Genomic DNA, 18,479 nt, shown 5'->3' on the forward strand with positions numbered 1-18,479 from the left:
CAGAAAACAGCACCAGGCAGAGGAACTCGTCTCAGATTCTGCAGTTATGTATTCCACGTATTTTACCTTCGCTGTGCTAAATGAAGTCACGACCTGAAGCCCGTTTGTCTCTCCAGTTTTCATGAATAAAATACTTGTACTTGTACTGAAATACCTCAGTATTTTTTGAGTTGAGTAACGCACCGCCATTTTGCCCCACCACGCATACTACGGTATAGCGTGTATTTTTGATACACAAAATTCCCAAAATAATTATGCTTCTGTGGTTTCTTAACCTCAAGTTGTCTAACTTCTGACTGTCTAATTTACTCTTGTAAATTAAACATTTCTTTTAGGATCGTTTCATAGCACTAAAACCTACGTCTCGTTTAAGTTTGCGGTTATATCAAAAATACACGCAGTGTGACATTCAATAGTAGATTGTTAACCAAGGGATGAAAGGCACTCATTCCTGCCGAGGTATTTTGGCGCTCGAACGCAGTGATAGCGCCAATAGTCCGAGGCTAAAATGATGCCTTTCACCCGAGTTAAACACTACTTTTCATTTCGAATACGAGGAAAGTAATATGCATGTTTTTTTTAAACATGACAGTATAAATTTTACAATATTTCTTGAGGGTACTTTCAATTAACAATTTAGGCAAAAGTATCGTTATTTATGGAATGGGGAGTCAAATATCAGAATGGAAATTGTATAACAAATCCATTTAAACTCATAATTTAATTGTTTATCGTAAAAGAATTAAAAATATCGTTCATCGAACGTAAAATGCTCTAGTGCAGACACGTATCATTTTCTGCACACCTTTTAGAACAACAATGACCCTCTTTCAGAGCATGAGAAATGAAAAAACTCATTCAACCGTTTACTTTATTCTCACGCAATTAATTCTAAGTTCAAACTGTATTTTCAATTCACTTACCTACGCTTTTTATACGTGGTACACTGGTACAGCATGTATTAGCCGGTAGCAGAGTTGAATTCGGGAAATAGTATGTGAAATAAAGACCAACCTCTTGTTTCCTAAGCGTCCTAAGCCAAATGCTGTCTTCGTTTTAGAGGAGGTTTAAGAGTAAGTTGTCTTCTTGTATAGTTGGCAACAATAATAAATTGCACTATAATACAGAAAAAGACACAACTCTCATTGAAGGCTTTGTTCCGACGCGATATGTCGGATTTTAGTACTGCTTTTCATTTTAATTGAAAAAAGTCGCTGCGGATAAAATTATTAAAAAAAACAATAAATTTATAGCCTCGTATTTAACATAAAAGAAAAGCACTTCGTTTCATAAAATGCCCTTGTATTTTTCTGGAAATTTAGTAGGTAGGTACCTACATTTGACTGTGAGAAGATAAGGTAACATCAGTATATTATATTACACCTATATTAATTTTTTAATTTTAAAGTAAATAACACCTTTTCGGCTTCAACCGCAGCCCACTTATTACCGCAAATTACGTTGTCGGGATACAACTAATAATTTTCTAAATTAACTTATTAATATTAACTTAAATTGCTGAGACATGTTAGATAATGGTTTCTGTTACAGGAGAGAGCGCTTTATTTGTATTTGACGTTGAACACCAACTTATTAATTGTTTTCAGTGGTTTTTACATATTATAACAACAAGGCAGAATTGACTTCATCGTTGTCATAATAATTATGACAAAATTATTTTTCAGCCGGACCAAGCTAACTCCGCATGGCATTTGCAAAAATATGGCAATGTCATCATTTATGTCAAATTATGTCACTTTCTTCTGTTCAACTCAGTGCTAAGTTAGCTTAGGCGTTCTCTAGCATCGCTTTTAGGGTTCCGTACCCAAGGGTAAAAACGGGACCCTATTACTAAGACTCCACTGTCCGTCTGTCCGTCTGTCTGTCCATCTGTATCTCATGAACCGTGATAGCTAGACAGTTGAAATTTTCACAGATGATGTATTTCTGTTGCCGCTATAACAACAAATAGCTACAAAAAAAAAATTGTGAGGCTCCCATACAACAAACGTGATTATTTTTCCGTTTTTTTGCCGTAATTTGCCGCACTTGGCCGGTTTTTTTAAATTTAATTATTTCCGCTCTCGCTTATAATGCACATCTATTCGAATGAAATATCGGCTGCGATGAAGCTATAAAGGAAACCTATGAAACTTGATTAAATCAGAACATTTTAGCGTTGTTCAAGTAATAGTCAAACTAGCGAGTAGACTGGCTGATTAAAATTGGTAGTATAATAAAAATGTCAAATATAGTAAGGTCTGATCGCCCTAGGCGTTACTTTAGCTTGCACTACCGCCTGTTGAGGTTCTTGGGGCTAGGCTGGTGGCATCACCCGGACGAAGGTGATGTCAGGAACTTCCCGAGCTGTTATCTGTACTATTCTATACTCACACAAGTCGTTTGGGTGGCGGGTTTCGTCGGTCTCGAAACTATCGATCCTTTCGTTGGCAAAAAGGATATCGACCGTTTCATGTTCAGTCTCTCATTCGTCATCACCCACGACCTCACTTGCATCAAGCTTTATCTCTTCTTTTTCAAAAACCGTGCTATCCAGGAGATCGTGCGCACCATTGAAATCGACGTTTACGATTACTATCAAAATGTTGATAAAAACCGCAGAACAATCAGAATTACAAGGATAATGACAGCATCTTTTCTTTTTTTCGGGTGGATTACTATTGGCAATACGAATGTCTACGGCACTATTATGGATTTAAGATGGAAGAAAGAAGTAGCTCTTTTCAACGATACTGCCGTAAAGCCCCCACGGACGCTCCCTCAACCTATCTACATACCATGGACATATCAATCGGATGAGTCATATATCGCGACGTTCGTCCTGGAGACAGTGGGTTTACTGTGGACGGGACACATCGTGATGACTATAGACACTTTTATCGGGTCGCTCATTCTTCATATGAGCTCTCAGTTCTTGATACTACAAGAGGCATTCATGACTGCATATGACCGCGCTCTATCGCAACTAATCTCAGACATGCCGCTTGATATCGATACGCAGGATAAATCAATTAATGAGAATATTGACATTCTTAAACATCGTCTGGATGGGATAGAAGCTAAAGTTAAATCATTTTACACTGACATTCAAATTGAATCTGCTATAGAACAATCTGTAAAGAGCTGTCTCCGTCAACATCAATTGTTGATTAGGTTTGTACTATCAGTATTGATGATGATGATTGATGATGTCCTCCCAGACGTATCCGTCGACGGCGACATCCTGACAAATTAAATAAAAAGGGTCTTAACTATTACGTGCGTGGGCGCGAGCGTGGCTTGCAAATCCAAATTTAGTTTTGAAAATGCGACAATGCGAAAATTTCAGTCTAGTTACACATTGCGCAACGCAGCACATTCGCCAGATCTAGATGCAACTTATGCTTCCAAATGTAAAAAAAAAACCGGCCAAGTGCGAGTCGGACTCGCGTTCCAAGGGTTCCGTACATTACACAATTTAAACAATGTATTTTTTATGCGAAATGTCTTTAAAAAACCCGTAGGGGTCGGATCAAAAACTAAGTAATTAAGTCCGACTCACGCTTGACTGCACATTTCTAATAGGTTTTCCGGTGATCTATAGGTAAAGATCTATTTTGTGTATTTTTTTCAAAATGTTTGGCCCAGTAGTTTCGGTGAGTTAAAGGGGGGGACTGTTCATATTTTGTGCCTATTTTCTTGAATAACTTCTAAACTGTTTGTCCTAAAATTATATAAAAAATATATTTGAGATTCTCACAAAGAGATCTTTCAATTGATATGTAACACGATATAGTTTGACAAACTTTATTTTTTAATTTTCTCATTTACCCCCAAAAGTGGTGTTTAAAATTAATTTGTTTACGTTACATGTTCATCTTTGGGTCACAAACTTACGTATGTGTGCCAAATTTCAACTTAATTGGTCCAGTAGTTTTGGAGAAAATAGGCTGTGGCAGACGGACAGACAGACAGACAGACGCACAAGTGATCCTATAAGGGTTCCGTTTTTTCCTTTTGTGGTACGGAACCCTAAAAATTGACTAAAGAAATTTCTCTGGACTAGTAAATTATATACCATTTATTTTTATAAATGTTATCTTTATTGTATTTCGTTGTTATATCGTAGAGGCGTAGGTAGCCGTTCGAAACTTTTGGCAAGCAAACATCGGTTGGGCCAACCGACTGCGTTAAATTGCCATAAAGTGCACTGTGAATTAACTGGAGGCAGGCAGAGCCAGTAAGGGAGCCAAACTTCGGGAACTTGGAATAAATAGCCGACTGCAAAGGGGATTGAATGGCATTGCATGTATTTAGCAGTTGACTGGCATACATTTAGTTATTTAGAACTGAGTTGCCAACTCCTGGTCTGTGACAAAGCGAGGCAGGATGCACAGGCTGTAAACGGGATCAGCACTAAGACAAATTTGATATGTATGAAAAGAGAAACAAGAGTAAAATCTGGATGGAATCGAAATCTAACTATACTAAGTTTATTTTCGCAGCTAGCTAGCGTAGTAGCTATAGTCTGCATCTTCTCAAATGATTTTTTCGCCAAAGTCCCTAAATAATTTAAGAAGATGCAGACGATAGCGTAGCTAGGCTTCGTAAGTAAAGAACAAGTATTAAATACAATACATTAACAGAGCTTTAGCTTGGAGCTAAACTATATGAAACCATATAAATAAATATACTTAAGGAATAGTTTCTAATAAAGCATCCCGCATTATTTACAAATTGTCAATAGACGGATCTATGTCGATATGAAAGCAAAGAGGGGGTCTCTATGTGACGACCTGCAATATCTCAGGATTACCGCCCTAATATTGTCAGTCAAGCTTTTTTTACGTCTATATCAACATAATATGGTTCTTTATACAACTTTCGAGAACATCGAAATGAAGTTCACAAAATCTTTCTGCTTGCCTTTGCGCTTTGGGTGGATATTTTATTTTTATTTCTAATGTTCGCTAAGTATAGCCGTTGTTATTACTGCCAAAAGATGGCATAACACTACCTACATAGGTACACTTTAATAACATTATAACAAGACTATGGCTGTTAAACCCAACAACATCATATTTCGCTGTGCTTACAGTGCTAGTCAATCAGCTACGAATTTATGTATATGATAAAATAATCGCACAACTTATTGTACCTATTTCTGTTTATTTTGATCGCAATCGAAATTAAAAGAAGAGTGTAATTTGTATAATTCCAGTATAAAAACCCTCAGACCGATACCGATGTTTTAGGTTAGGTACCTATATTTTATTGGTGGTGTGCACCGATTACCTCTCGCGTCGGATAATGGTCCCCGTGACAGTTCATTTGCTGCTTGCTGTTTATATGTGGAGTTGCTGTCACGACATATTTTTGCAAACAATTTTTGGAAGTTTAGCAGTGGAATATTTAAGTAATATAAATACCGTAAAACACATTTCTTTAATTTTTTTTTAATTAAGCCCTACCAAAAGAAGTGTAATGCACAATAGTTAAACATACTTATAAATATATTTGTTTCCAGCTGCGTGGAAAAGTTCCGAGTCACTTATTCCTACGGCTTCATGACTCAGCTGCTGTCCAGCATGGCGGCCATTTGCGTGGTAATGGTGCAAGTTTCGGTAAGGCAACTTCATTCCAAATCTGGAAATATTGAATAGCTGTCTGGTGCATTAACAAGTTTTATTAATTATTAGAGCGTTTTCACCAGAGGCCCGACATGGAGGAAATTATTGGAAGTGCCTCTCCGATATTGGATGTCCTATGGGAATAACAGCTGCTAGATAGTGTTGATGTAGATTGGCATCAAGTCCGCCTTTTTTGCATTAAGATTTTTTTATAAATAAGTAAATATAAAAAAAAACCTATATTAAATGTATGTAGGTATATAAAAAATAGTGGACGTGGAGTGGAGTGGACGTCTATCGGCTGACATGATGATGATGATGATGATATAAAAAATGTATAACATTTTACTTGTATCCGATGTCCAATATCGGATCGGACGGTAAAAACGCTGTTACGGTAGTGTAGGGAAAATATTATTGTTAGACTAACTCCTCTTGACGAAGTAGCGTCTGCGTAGAAGTCGTTAAACCTTTCGACACAATTTTCAGCCCCTAGGGTTAAACTAAAAAAAAACTCGTTTAACCCTTATCTTGGCATTGTAACACCCGTGATACATGGAACATTAAAAAATTTAGCAGGTTCACTTTATTACTTAACAAAATACATTTACTATAAATATGTCGAATATCGATCTACCGTCCTTTATTATTGCAAAAAATAATGCACACGTGACATTGTAAATTAATTAGTAGAAACCAACATGGCGCCACGGAAACAACAGATCTCATTTCGTACTGTAAGTTTTGCACTTATTTCTTAGATTAGTATATATAATTACATTTTGTGTAGCAATTAATTATCATGCCATAGTAGCAAAATAATTAGCATAGTAGCAAGTGTAATTGGTGTAAACCATTCTTGTAAATATAAATAAATATAAATATATTTATGCATAATCTGAATTTTAATGCACTTTACTATCTGTTAGTGTAATAGGATTTACCTAGTGGTCGTATTTAAAAACATTTAACACACAAAATATTTACACGAAACTGTTCATATTTGATACATTGCCAAGAACTCATAAAAGTTTATCTGTATTACATTTAATACATTGCCGTTGTCATCAAAATAGGTGTACATGATTTATTTTTAGTTTTAATTTTTTATACTTGTGGGGGATGCAAAACATGTTTCAAATATGTCACATTATTTAACATACAATTTAGTTAGTGAACTTTGATATTTTTAAAATAATAGATATTATTTTAAATTATAACTGTGTATTCGTACTTTTCGTACGCCTTATTGCTACACCGTAGACCGTAGCGCGGCAAATTTTATTATGGCAAAAAATGCCCCTGTTAAAAAAAGTTTTTAAATATGATACATATGATTTTCAGGAACTGGAAACCATGAAATTTAATCATTATTTTTTTAAAGTAGTATGGTCAATAGGTGACAAAAAACTAAAAAAACCGGCCAAGTGCGAGTCTAACTCGCGCACGAAGGGTTCCGTACCATTACGCAAAAAACGGCAAAAAAATCACGTTTGTTGTATGGGATCCCTACTTAAATATTTATTTTATTCTGTTTTTTGTAGGTATTTGTTGTTATATCGGCAACAGAAATACATCATCTGTGAAAATTTCAACTGTCTAGCTATCACGGTTCATGAGATACAGCCTGGTGACAGACGGACAGACAGACAGACAGCGAAGTCTTAGTAGTTTTTACCCTTTGGGCACGGAACCCTAAAAAGTATTAAAACTTAAAATATTTTGAGCCTAGCCAAGATAAGGGTTAAGGAAAGATTGTGGAGGAACATTTTAATATTTTTAATTATATGCCTAATTTTTTTTATTAATTTTAAGATTTTAACTTAAATGGTTTACACAGTGCATTATCTCTTAGTATCTACTTAAAACGGAGTTTTTTGTATAAATTTTAAACATGGCAATTCAAAACGATTAACTTCAATTACCACCAATTTCACCGAGTTTGTTTTAGCAAGATGCATCGAGTTTCAAGTCAATTCGTCTCGTGACATCCCTGGCGTTCTTCATGGCAATGATCATACAACTTGCCTTACAATGCTTCACGGCGAACGAGCTTACGCTTCAGGTTTGTCTTTTTATAAATAAACTAGCTTTTGCCCGCGACTTCGTCTCTGTGGACTTAATAGTAACCGCAGCTAGAGTAAGAATAGCGCCTGGGTAAAGTCAAATAGCAATCATTCAACTCGAGCATATGCTTAATTGTTTAAACAAATTATTAATTATCTCAATTCCACCCCGCTTTTGACCCTCTTAAGGGATGATTTTCGGGATAAGAACTATCCTATATCGTTCTCTGGGACTCATAATATCTCTATGCCAAATTTCAACTAAATCGTATCAGCGGTTTAAGCGTGGAGAGGTAACACACAGAAAGACTTTCCCATTTATAATATCAGTATGGATTACTACTTTAGGTACTTGTTCAGGCCCCCTCCAGACTTAATGTGCGAATCATGGTGCGGACTCAGAGAATATAAATAGATACTCGACCAAATAAGGGGTGGTAGCATAAGTTTTAGTAGAAAATGGCTAACAGGCTAGAAGGTGTGTAACGTCCGATGTGATTGCGGTACCTATGTCCAATATTGCTGATAACAACGGTCCATTCAATTTGCATATTACTATCGATATTGAAAGATACTGAATGTTATTATGAAAACAAAAGCAAATAAAACAACGGGGGCCTAAACAAAACCATCGTTAAAAATTTGGATGGATGCCCTCTTTGACGCGGGAACCGGGAAAAATCATTTTTAAAATAGAGAGAATGAGGCATGAGTGCACGAGAATTGTGCAGGTTAGGAACTTTAGTACCACAGCTTCTCGCAGGATCCGCGAATTATTTGTCGAGTAGGATTTAGACCTGTTTTAGACGACATTTAGGTACACGATATCGCTTGACGCTTTTCTGTTTAGCCCTATGGTTGACTGGTAGAGAATGCCTATAATGGCATTAAGTCCGCCTGTTGTACACTTTTTATGTGCAATAAAGTTTGAAATAAATAATAAATATCAGTATCAGCCAGACATCCACTTTTAAAAATTAGTATCGGTCCGATATCTATTAAGCCATTAAGTTCAAAATTAACATTATCGTAGTCTGCGCTTGGTCTCAGCTGTGAAATGCTTCATTAGTCAGAGTGCACAATAAATAGGACTCGCAGAACTTTTAATTAAAAGAGATAAAACGAGAATATGTAGTTACAGCTCCATTTCGTACCAATCCAATATCGGAATTCGGAAAGCTTGTTTCGTCAACATCATAAATTACAAAATACGGAGTGTTTCAAAATACATTCGATTTTCATTCGTATTCGAACGTTTCACGAAAATATAGTTTTTGTGTCGTCGCAAAACGGAATTTAGTGTCGGTTTATTTATTTCATTTAAATATGCGTTATATACCTACTCCTGATTTTTAAAATATACAATAATGAATTTATTTTGATTACGGTTCATACTAACAAAATAATTGAGAAATTCTACACAAGTAATTAAAACGTGCTAATAAAATAAAATACCTAAACTTTAAGGGCACAATCATACTCATAAACAGTATCTCAGTTCTATTTTCGTGACTTACAGTTACTATTCTCTATTGGATATGCCTTGAGTTGATAGGTAGGTACTTTTAAGACAATGAGGATAAAAAAATACCTAGGTACATTCATTTATACTAATCTCAAAAGGTACGTGAGACACCAATATCAAAGCGCAAGCGGTATGCAATGAGATTAAATATCATATATTTAAAATCAGAATGCGCTTCCTAAGTCCCACCTAAACTAGATACGAAGAACTTTGCCGAAATTTAATCTAGTACATACCTTACCCCGTCCACGACATGCTGAAAATAATGGTTCAAGTTAAGCAGTTACTTTGTGAAACATTCCGTTAGTTGCAATCAATGGAGGCTACAAATCATTAAATTAAATAATGCATCTTACGTAGCGTACTTACCCGTAGTATTCGTTTCGTAAACTTGTTTCTTATAGGTATTTAATTAAATACTATATTACGTCGGTTATATAACGAAATTATTATATAGTAGTTGTCAAAATCGTTGTATAGGCTGGGCCAATGATAATAGTTATTTGTTATACAAGGGTGCAAAGTTGTATTTTACTCGCGAGTGTGGAATTGAAACACGAGCAAGCGAAAGGACTCTATAGTTAAGCCACGAGCGAAGCGAGTGGTTCTAAAATAGAATCCTGAGCGTAGCGAGTGTTTCAACACACGAGAAGTAAAATACATTTGCACCCGTGTGTAACACAAAACTTTTCACCTCACTATAGCGAGGAAAGTGCAACTTCCACAGGCGTTAGATCATCTTCATCACTGGAATCACTCATTTTTTTACGATATTATAAAAAAAAACTCAGGAAATTTTGTATTTTTACGTGAGAAGTTTTTAAGTAAAAATTTTGTTGACAATGTTGACATTTCTGACGTATGAAATGTCAATGACGCGTTTTGAAATGGCATTGACTCAACTTGTACGTTCCGAATTATATTTAACATCATTATTAAAAAACAAACGTTTTTTATGGAACTTTAAGGTTTATGACATAAAATCATTAAATAAAGCTAAATTTGGTATTTTTTATTACATTCTCAAACCATTCATTTAATGATAATTAATATCGAATGAACCATTATTATGAGCGTTTTACGTTTTGTTATCTGTCAAGCTACTTAAACACGCTCCATCCAAGGTCAAATTACTTTCCCCACTAGTGGATAAAATGCGTTTTTCCCCACTTGTTTTAAAGGATAAAAGACAACTTTCCGAGCTAGTGAGGGGAAAATGCATTTTAACGAAAGACGTCAATACGAAAAGAGAATTTATCACTGGCCCACCCTATATATTAAATGTTTAGTTAAGTGCCGTATAAGTAACTAACTCAAAGATTAAAGTAGAGATAGTTGTCTACTTTAATCTAGTTGTCTTTCTACTGAAAGATAACATTTGATAAATACAATTTAATAAAACTGCCTACAAAAAGTTTTATAGTGTTGCTATTGTAATAAATGTTAATAAGTGTCATGTCGTAGTAAGGTAAACTACAATTGAGTCGTATATCATATTTGTTATCAGCATTGTTTATTCGCGTTTGAATATTCAGTGTTCACTTTTGACATACTGACGTTAATCCCGGCTCAAGCCGCCAATATCAACGAGTGTCCCGGGTGGCCGCCAGTCAATTTCGCAAATGCTGTCTTTAGCGAGACATGTGAAATACACCAGAGGGCCGCAAAAAAACGAAATTCTTCGAATGACAGAGGCAGATAAAGAAATTTCGTTTTTCGCGGGTCTCAATACTCACACAAATAGTTTACCGCGGTCGTATAGTAACTATGTAAAGTCACTCGCAGTTCATATCGCATTGCTTATACGTATACTAGTGCAGGGGTTGGCAAACTATTGGAAAGAATAGTCAACCGCAGTAGAAATCACCAGTTTTATTATTCTAAAAGAGCCGCAAGTGTTATTTTCGGTGACCTATGAAATCTACGTGACTGGAAGAGCCGCACGCGGCTCACTATATTACCAAGAAATATGTTACTTGATTCAATATTGTCTTAGTTCTTAACTTCAGATTTAACTGTATCTTGGACGCAACAATTAATATCTGCTATCAATTAAGAGACATGTTACTTGATTCAATATTGTCTTAGTTCTTCACTACAGATTTAACTGTATCTTGGACGCAACAATTAATATTTTCTATCAAGAAACATAATTATTACTTGATTCAATAATGTTTTAGTTCTATGTAATTATATATATCACTTGAGACAATTGGTTCTTGGAACAAAAGTTATTTTTTCTGTGTAGTCGTGGTTAGGCACTTATTGAAACTCTAGGTCCATGGGGTCCCAGCGCGCACAAGTTGTCTGCAGAAATCGCGAAGCGTCTGGTTGACGTAACTGGTGACCGAAGAGCTGGCGGCTTCCTCGCACAACGCATCAGCATTGCGATACAGCGAGGAAATGCCGCCAGCATCCTTGGTAGTAAGCTGAAGACGCGGGTTCGATTCTCGCCTTGGCCACCGGTGGAGTTGGTCACATTTTCTTTAGTGTATAATAATAATAATAATAATAATAAGCCCGCAGGGCAGCTTGTGGCGAGCTGTTGGGGAGTGACGACCCCACGGACCCGAGTGCTCCAGAGAGTCGGTCAGGGTCTCCGTCTCCGGCGAGTCTTCGTCGGTCGGAGTGGACCCCAAGGGGACCCGCAGGACTCTCAGCTCTGGCTTGCCTTCATTGGCCGTCCAGAGGGGAGTCGTAAGAGCTATATGCTCCAGGGGTGGAAGTGAAAGATGCATAAGACGCGAGTTGGCACAGTGGCTGGTAACAGCCACTGGGTAGAAAGCGGCGCACACCTCTCGACACCCCTGAGCCGCTCACACCGGTGTTGCTCCTGGTTGTCTTTACGACGGCAGTTTCAGGGGCCCATCTAGTCAGCGGCGAGTCACCGCCTGCCTCGATAACGTGTACAGACATTGTTATGGCAGGTGTCCGGACCTCTCAGCAATAGCCCAATCTTTTGACCAGCCAAACTTCAATCCATAAACCGGTATACTGTTCACTTTTTCTACAATAGTCCCAATGCCTGCTGCGACCGGTTCATGGGTGTCTATTGTTGCACCTGTCAACGGGTTCCAGCAGGCATTCTACATAACATTAAAGCTCTCCAAGGGGCCTCTACGTGTTGGATCTATATCCCCACGCAAGCCTATCAAAAGACCGGGATTTATAGGCCCGTGAAATCCAGAAGGAGATACAAATAATAATAATAAAATACTTTATTGTGCACTACAAAGAAAAATACATGTTACAAACAATGACAGGACATAAGTGAGTAGGTAACAACAGGCGGACTTGTATGATATCTATTCAGTCATTAATTTAATATAGTATGATTTAATTGTTCCCTAGTTAGAAAACATAGGTACCAAATAAATTCACATTTCAAAAAGTAATAAAATACGTATTTTTAGAATTTGGAAGAAGAAGAAGAAATTTAAACATGTCGAGCTATTTATTCGACTTAATAATACGTGAGTGACCCATTTTAAAATAATTTGAATATGAAGAAGAAAGATATTTATTCCATAAAGCACACATACACAGGGCAATACGATGAAAGAAATAAGATACTTAAAAAGGGAAAATAATAAGAGTAGCAAAAACAAAGATAAAATTATTTAGGTACACATTAATAACAGAAAAATTACACACTTGGGTCCAGCAATGTGTGCAGTAGGGAAAAGGCCCTGTCATGTCTTTGTAGTCTGTGGCCCTGTCTCAGCATATTGTTGCAATTTGCAAACGAGGCAAATTCCAACGCTGTTAATTCTGCTAAGGCCTTAGGGATAGACATATAAATATTATTTAGTAAGTTATATAAATACAAAAAAATATAAAAATTTAAACAATATTTTATCAATAAAAATTTCTTCAAGGTTTGGCGATAAATATTGGGTCATTATTTCTTTATTATGAGCAGCCGACGACACAGGAATGTGTTATTTCGAGAATGAGCATACAAAAGCAAAGTTCATTTCTACAATATTTTTCTCTGAGACTATATATATTTTATGTAGCCACGTGTAAGAACCAACTGCAACTAACATAAAAAGGTTATATGTAGACCAAGGGTTATATGTAGACCAAAAATTCTCTACTGTTTTTTTATTATTTTCTAGTGCAGGGTAAATTATAATTTATATAATTATAACAATGAGTATATTTCAGGCCGAGCGCGTTTCGGACGCCGTGATGCAGTCGAAATGGGAGCGTATGTCGCCTCGTGTACGTCGGTACCTCCTGATAGCAATGATGCGAGCACAACGGCCTCTCAGGCTATCTGCCGCCGGCTTCGCTTACATGGATAACCGATGCTTCTTGGCAGTAAGTATTCTGAAGAAGTAGGATGCAGTCAAGATGGGAAATCATGATCTCGTGTACGTCGATACCTCCTGATAGCAATGATGCGAGCACAACGGCCTCTCAGGCTATCTGCCGCCAGCTTCGCTTACATGGATGACCGATGCTTCTTGGCATTAAGTATTCTGAAGAAGTAGGATGCAGTCAAGATGGGAAATCATGATCTCGTGTAAGTCGATACCTCCTGATAGCAATGATGCGAGCACAACGGCCTCTCAGGTTAGCAGCCGCCGGCTTCGCTTACATGGACAACCGGTGCTTCTTAGCATTAAGTATTCTGAAGAAGTAGGACAAACAAGATAGGAATACATGGCGCCTCAAGTACTTCGGTAGTTAGTATGTCGAGGATGCGAGCGTACCGACCTCTCAGACTAACTGATGGCTTCGCTTATATGGACAGCCGGTGCCGTCCAAGCCGCACCGGAGTGATATCACAACGGGCAAGGTAATTACCTTGCCCGTTTTGCAGAGATATCGGGGCGCCCGGGCGGTCGAGCTACGTGCTCAAAAATATCTAATTGTGCACTTTAACGCCTTAATAATAGAAGCTAGTTCAGATATTTGTAATTAGCTCGACCGCCCGGGCGCCCCGATATCTCTGATAGCAATGTTCTGGACCCTTACCACAGATCTATTCGGCTATCTGTCACCGGGTATTTGGAAATTATACAATACGACCCGTTTTCATTGCTATAAAGTATATTTTAAACATGAATGTGCGTCGCTATCATTTAATGGCAAGGCAATGACTTGAGAATAGCGTCCGTAAGCTCACTACTGCCAAAAAGCTGCCACACAGTTGTATTTTAACATATTTATTGTATTACAGATACAATCAAATATATCGTGGTAGCCAAGGTGCACACAAATATCTAAACACGCTTCGTTTTCATATATTATTGAACACCATGGCGGCTCCGATATATTTGATAGCGACTTATTATTTCGTCATTTTAAGTGTTTAAGGTATCTATTACTAAAATGTACCTACCTACTCACCTTGTACATATTTCTCCCTTAAATTCAAAATTACGTGTTCTCTTGGGCCGATTTTTATTATGTTTTCGTTAATTTTATCGTCAGATATTAATAATGAACGTTCCTTACGCTGCGTCTTACGTAAGCGAACAAGTAGCGAATTTCAGGTGTGACTATTATTTGAATGTCGTAGTTCTAGGGCAAAATATTTTATAAATGGAACCTTTACAATGTTGAACTTGTGGACCAGTTGCACTATTAGTTGGGTGGTTTAAAGGTAGCGTTTTTACACCTGCTATTTATGAAAAGGCTTGCCTCGGGGGAGGGATCAAAATAAGTAGCACTTTTGTTTTATTTTATTTATATCCCAAGTTGGGACTTCATGTTTATTTCGCCCAGAATGAGCTCTTCAAACTTACCAAATTCATCAAAATCCGACGTATAACAAACAATGTAAGTATATCTATTACCTACATTGAAGTTACTATATTCTTCGCTTCGTTCAGGCTTCCCTCTCCCTCGCTGTAATATATTTTGCTTTCCTTTGACCAAATCAACTATTAAGAGTATTAAGTTTAACTTTATAGGCCAATCAAATTAGATCCATAAAAGCGTTTTGAGGAACTAATTCTCAACAATCTGGACATCGTTTTAATACATTCATTTGGTCCTTAATATATACGTGTAATCCTAGTTTGCTTAATCCCAGGTAGCGTGCATAAATTTTGGGAGCCTTAGGAGATACATTTTTCCTTGGATTGCAAAACCACTCGATGTAGAAGGAACCCATCATCCATTACTCCACTACCTGCAAGGTTTTGTGGATCAGACACTGGTGAGAAATAGTTTTTGGATTTTAATCAGAAATCAGAAATTATTTATTTGCATTGATACAGTATGGGGATGTTACAACACATTGTGTTACAGTTCATGTATGTAACATGATTATAAAAAAAAAAGTTTATTAAGTTCGCACAAACAAACGTAATTATAAATGGGCAGGTGCCTCTTTAAAGCGTACAATGACACTTGTGTCAAGAGACCGCTCTCCCGTAGGTGGTAACAGAATTTATATAAAAGCAATAGCTGTGGCTTAAAACTATAATATTATACCAAAAAGAAAAGAAGTTCAAAGTGGCGGACATTTTTTTACAAACGTTGAGTTTCAATTTTCACCATGATTAGAGGAAACTTTCCCAGGTAGCAAAATGACGTCAAATGACGTCATTTTGCTACCTGGGTTCCGTCAGACGTACTGTTTTCGAGTTACAAGCAAAACACTGAAATAGAGCAAACATTTATGAACACCTCCTGGGATTGAGCAAACTCGGATTACATGCATTTAGGACCAAATGATATTTAAACGATTTCCAGCTTGCTGGGAATTAATTCTTCGAAAAAATCTAATTTGATTGGCCTACTTTTTGCAATACTACAGATACTCGCACTCGTGACAAACTTGTTAACCAATTCCTCACGAGTATATATGAAACTAACTAGATAGGTACCTCAAATAAAATGGCGCTATTCTATTATTTCTATTGCTTTCCAGTAAGTAATAAAAACTTCACCGTGCTCAAGTATATGTCGTAAGACGTCGTCGATTCCAAACCGGTTAATTGGCTTGGCAGTAGCTCAAAGCAACCTATTATGGAAGGGAGAAAATAGACAGGTTCGAATGTGGTGAAACCTGGTTAAATGAAACCTGAATAAATTAAAAATCTGTAAGTTCAACCAGTGTGGTGTCGTTTTATTTGCAAATAGCTTAAATATAAAAGTTATAGAGCCTATTCCAAAGAAATTTCGATTACTTACCTACTTACTTATTTTGTTTTTGGGCGTATTCAATGCTTTTTACATCAATCTTATCTATTGATTTAATAACAGCTCCAAATATCAAATTACTCAAGCTATACGACCTCTTGTAAGCATTAACATTTTGTTACCTAAATAAATTCCGTTTACCCAGGTCTGAGTGTAGTTGAAAGTCAGCTCTGATATAGGTCACAGTTTTCATCTCTTGCAAAGCTGAGTGCCGCGGGAGAAATGAACAAACGGCCTGCTCAAAAATTAAAATGCGACACAGATGTCGGAATAGTACCAGCTACTAATTGTAAGGGAACGCAAAGGAGTTCTTATAAACGTGCACTGCTTTTTTCTTTTTAACTCACTGACGAAGAAAGGTGGCTGTATTTTACACAAAACTATAACAGTACCCCTGTCGTATGTCAGGTGAAGAAAATGCGTCCATGGTGAAAATCATCATCATCTACGTCATATCCCTAACAGCATTTATACGTCATAATGACATCAGCGACGTCATTATGACGCCATTATTACGTCTTTATGACGTCGCTGACGTCACTGTTACCTGGGATGTGGCAACATTACCTTCTGTAGCAGGGAACACCCAAATATTCCGAAATATGTTTTCCCGGTTTTTATAACCACGATTTTAATAATTCCGATTTTTTTATACGTCCGAAATATCAAAATTACGATTTTTAAAAACACGATGGACGAAAATCACGACTGTGCTATTTCCGAATATTTAAAATCTGATTGTCATTTCACACCTTGGCCATCCCATCGCCATCCCGCCGCGCCATAAGCCATCCGACACTACTAACGTCTCTATGTATAACGCTGGCCCATCTTAGTGGGCCAGTATGATGGCCCATCGTGTAGAGGAGCCATTACATAATTCCCTAATCAGCAAATAGAATTTGTTCATTTGTAACAATTGTAACAGGTAATTTATTTTATTTTAGCTTAGGTTAGATCAGCATGTATAACTGTCCTCTTAGGTCAAGTATAAATACTTACCAAATAATATATTTGATCTGTCTGAAGCAATGTTTACTCAAAACATCTCGGAATTCTATTGTAAAAAGGTTTTATAACCTACTAAATCGAAGCCATTCCGCTCGAAGGACAAATTGAATAATGTGTATGAATATGTTCAGTTATGCGTTGTCAGTAACCCCGACCCCAACTTGCCCGAGATGTGACTCAAATAAAAATACGTTTTTCATTTTCAGATAATGAAGGCCGCCTACTCGTACTACGCAGTTCTGAGCCAGAAGGAGGTGTAGACAGATTAAATACTACCTAGGTATACATAGCAGATACGCCACTTCAAGACATTGAAGCCGGCTCCCTGACACTGCGGGGTTGCGAACTGCATCGCAACCATAATTGTGTTTTAAGTTTTAAGATATATTTTATAATAATATGTATGCTAGTTTTATGGGACAATAGTTGCCTGAAAATAGAGATTTTCATTTTATTTCATTGTTTTTGTTCTGTGAAAAAATGTGAGCCATTGGCCCATTGCTTCATTCATAATAGTAACAGGATGTAGATTAATAAGTAGGTTATTATTGTCTATATATTATTATTGAAGCATATTTTTACTGAGCTAAACCAAGCAGAAGAGCTTTTCTTTTTTCGAGGCACCTGATTACTATTACGTTTTCATAGTTTTATTTCACCTGATTACTGTTATAATATCATTTTCTTCTGTTGTTTGGCAAGTTTGTATTTTATTCAGCGGATAATAAATTTCGATATATGCTTTAATTTTACAGTGACCGTGAATTTAAAAAAAAATACAAAATTCAGAATAAAACGAGGTCAACGTTATTGTTACGCTTTCAACGAGTTTAATAAGCAAAACTCATAATTATATCACAGAATAAATAATAGTACCTACTACCGTACAGAAAGGAAACTCCCTACAAAACTGAAGTTTGATAGCGGTTCAGGGTCGAATCATGCTATCCCTTTCTAATATATGGCAGTATCCCTTTCGGCTATTTAAGGTTGTCAAAATTCAAGTCATTATATCTTGTCTGTGGTCGTGAACGCAAAGTTGTGCCAACCCTTAAATGCTCGGAGCAATGCTGAGCCGAACGG

General features: G+C 36.8%; 1 protein-coding gene across 1 annotated transcript; it reads left to right on the top strand.

Annotated features, from left to right (window-relative positions):
• The first annotated feature begins 2,102 nt into the window (after positions 1 to 2,102).
• Positions 2,103 to 17,754, top strand: LOC134743329 (uncharacterized). Its single transcript, XM_063676722.1, has 5 exons — positions 2,103 to 3,174; positions 5,528 to 5,624; positions 7,582 to 7,695; positions 13,392 to 13,547; positions 17,603 to 17,754. Exons 1-5 carry the CDS (start codon positions 2,243 to 2,245, stop codon positions 17,654 to 17,656), a joined length of 1,353 nt encoding a protein of 450 aa, XP_063532792.1. The 5' UTR covers positions 2,103 to 2,242; the 3' UTR covers positions 17,657 to 17,754.
• Positions 17,755 to 18,479: the final 725 nt, after the last annotated feature.

Source organism: Cydia strobilella, chromosome 8, assembly GCF_947568885.1.
Source record: "Cydia strobilella chromosome 8, ilCydStro3.1, whole genome shotgun sequence".
NCBI classification, from domain to species: Eukaryota; Metazoa; Arthropoda; class Insecta; order Lepidoptera; family Tortricidae; genus Cydia; species Cydia strobilella.